This window comes from Coenobita brevimanus, chromosome 40, assembly GCF_032717465.1.
Source record: "Coenobita brevimanus isolate Jiangsu-jjx chromosome 40, ASM3271746v2, whole genome shotgun sequence".
Classification (NCBI taxonomy): domain Eukaryota; kingdom Metazoa; phylum Arthropoda; class Malacostraca; order Decapoda; family Coenobitidae; genus Coenobita; species Coenobita brevimanus.
Window position 1 is genome coordinate 330,001 of NC_136993.1, and position 2,500 is coordinate 332,500.

The 2,500-nt window shown below is 45.4% G+C and overlaps 1 protein-coding gene across 1 annotated transcript in view; it reads right to left on the reverse strand.

Moving 5' to 3' along the window:
- Window positions 1-2,500, reverse strand: part of LOC145397242 (ATP-binding cassette sub-family C member 4-like) — a 57,932-nt gene that overhangs the window by 42,914 nt on the left and 12,518 nt on the right. The window contains exon 4 of the mRNA XM_080270437.1: window positions 1,924-2,500. This exon is cut by the window's right edge and continues 165 nt beyond it. Within this exon, the coding sequence (XP_080126563.1) occupies window positions 1,924-2,500 (577 nt within the window). The remainder of the gene's footprint in view (window positions 1-1,923) is intronic.

A 2,500-nucleotide genomic window follows, 5' to 3' on the forward strand; every position in this document is an offset into this window, starting at 1 on the left:
CACACACACACACACAGCTATACTCCCACCCGACTTGACCTAAAATTGCCATCTCTCCATCTTGAATGCCGGGTCGTAACAATAGATTAACACTACAATGATGCTAGTCACGAAGAAGTGCCAAGGAAAGAATGCAGAGCCGTAATATTGCCTTTAACTGCGACTGATGTAATTATCTCCCTAATGACCTCAATTATGTCCAAATATATTCACTTGAGTTAAATAGATCTGGGAGAAAAACTTTGCACGACCTTTCTCTCTCTCTCTCTCTCTCTCTCTCTCTCTCTCTCTCTCTCTCTCTCTCTCTCTCTCATTACTCACCTTTCTCCACTAGATCCTCCCCCACCTCTCTCTCTCTCTCTCTCTCTCTCTCTCTCTGCCTAACTAACTACCTGTCTATCTATTTATCTATCCTTCAGTTCATGTTATATACTCTCTCTCTCTCTCTCTCTCTCACCTACCTAGTATCTTGCAATCAACCTATCTATCTATCTACCATCTATCTATCTATCTATCTCTATCTATCTACCTATCTATCTATCTTGAATACTAAACTGTAACTACCAAAACACTAGAGTAAGATGCTAGTCACGAAGAAGTGCTATGGAAAGCATGAAATCACAGCACCTTCTACAACAAGATATGAACACAAGAATGATGCTAGTCACGAAGAAGTGTCACTAGCTATGGGAGATACGCTGCAAAAGGTCGAAAATCTGGGCCAGTTTAAGGTGCCTATCGCCCTACTAAGCCAGACAGCCTCACAGGGACCTCAATGTCTGTGTAGTCTACGTATCTATGTATTTATGAGAATTACATATGCAGTTGCTGGTCTCTCTCACCTGGCTCTAATTGCTACTCTCTCTCTCTCTTCGCAGTCCTTAATACTACAGTATACCACTTGCATGCACACTTGTTGCACTGTTGCACACACACACACACACACACACACACACACACACACACACACACACACACACACACATATACACAGAATCTCTCTCTCTCTCTCTCTCTCTCTCTCTCTCTCTAAGTAAAAATATCTGTCCTCTCCATTAACAAAATATCAAGGCAGCTTAATGATTAAAAATGAATTAATTACTATATTAACCTTTCACGATGACGTCCAGATAGATAGACAGATAGGCAGACAGATAGATATAGATAGTCAGATATATGAAGTGGATAGATAGATAGATACAGAAATATATCTATCCTCTCGTGTCAAGCTTCAAGACACAGTTCACGATGCCAACCTGCCATAGGATCAAATACCCTTATGTCGAAGAACGTCCTCTGTGGTGACATCATAGCATATTTCCTGCAGCATTTCCACAGTGAGGTCGCGTACTTCATCATGCTCAATGCACACAAAGCCTGCCTTCTTGCAACCCACTGCATGGTTTGCAAGAGGGCCAGCGCCACAGGCACAGTGTTGAGGTAGGCTCTCCATTGGCCACCCTACCTCAAGGCTGTGGCGCCGATAAATTCTTGTTTCTTGAAGTGGAAGCCTTTTGCCTTGAGGGGGCAGGGTTGTGAGCCAGTTCGATGCCCCAGCCTCCCGTGCCATTTCAACTCTGCTGCACTGGTCTGGTGTAAGATGCTGGGGTCTGTGCCGCAGCTGCGCCTTTGGTCTAGCTTCCCGCTCTTTGCTTATATGCTTTGTATCTTTCTGCCGTTGTTGGTTGATTTCACTCGTCTCAACCTGGATACAAAGCTATTACTACTACCACCACTCATCTCATATATTATAAGCACCGGACATGTCGTATCAAAACAATCCACTGCTCTAACTCCTGACATTTTTTTTTACCAAATTGTGTTGTGACTCAAACCGTCTACCAACCTTGAACCAGGAGTCACGAACGCAATTATCTATCTACCTGTAAATCTATCTATCTATCTACCTATCTATCTACTCACCACATCATCAGCCATGACATCCATGAGGCATCATTGGCGGGGTTGTATGCCTGCCCGGGTCCACAACGACGTCTCTTTGGTGCGGACGTTGATCCAGAGGCGTGTGGTGTTGACGATGACGTAGATGGACATGTAGGAAGCTCTGGTGTGGCCGTGGATGTAGCGATGCGTTTTCTGGCGATGAATTTAGAGGCAGGAGATGCAGGCGCAGAAGTGGAGGTGGCAGCAGGTCGCGGGGACATACGCATAGTGGTGGACGATGAGGTTGTGGATGTAGAAGGTAGTGTTGGGGATGTGAATGCAGTAAAGCCGGGTGTGGATGTCGATTTACAAGCCTCAGATGTTGATGCAGATGTAGGGGTGAGCTGCGAGGATGTGGATGGACTGGTTTCTGTTGCACCTTTGTCTCTTGCTCCGATATTCTTCAATGCACCCTCACCGACACCCATTGCTAAGGGGAACGCATCTTTGGCTGGTGTCACATCTTTGGCTGGTGTCACGTCTGTTGTTGGTAATGCACCTTCAGTTAGTGTCACAGCTCCTATAGATTCAGCTGGTATGACACTTTTGGCAGCTG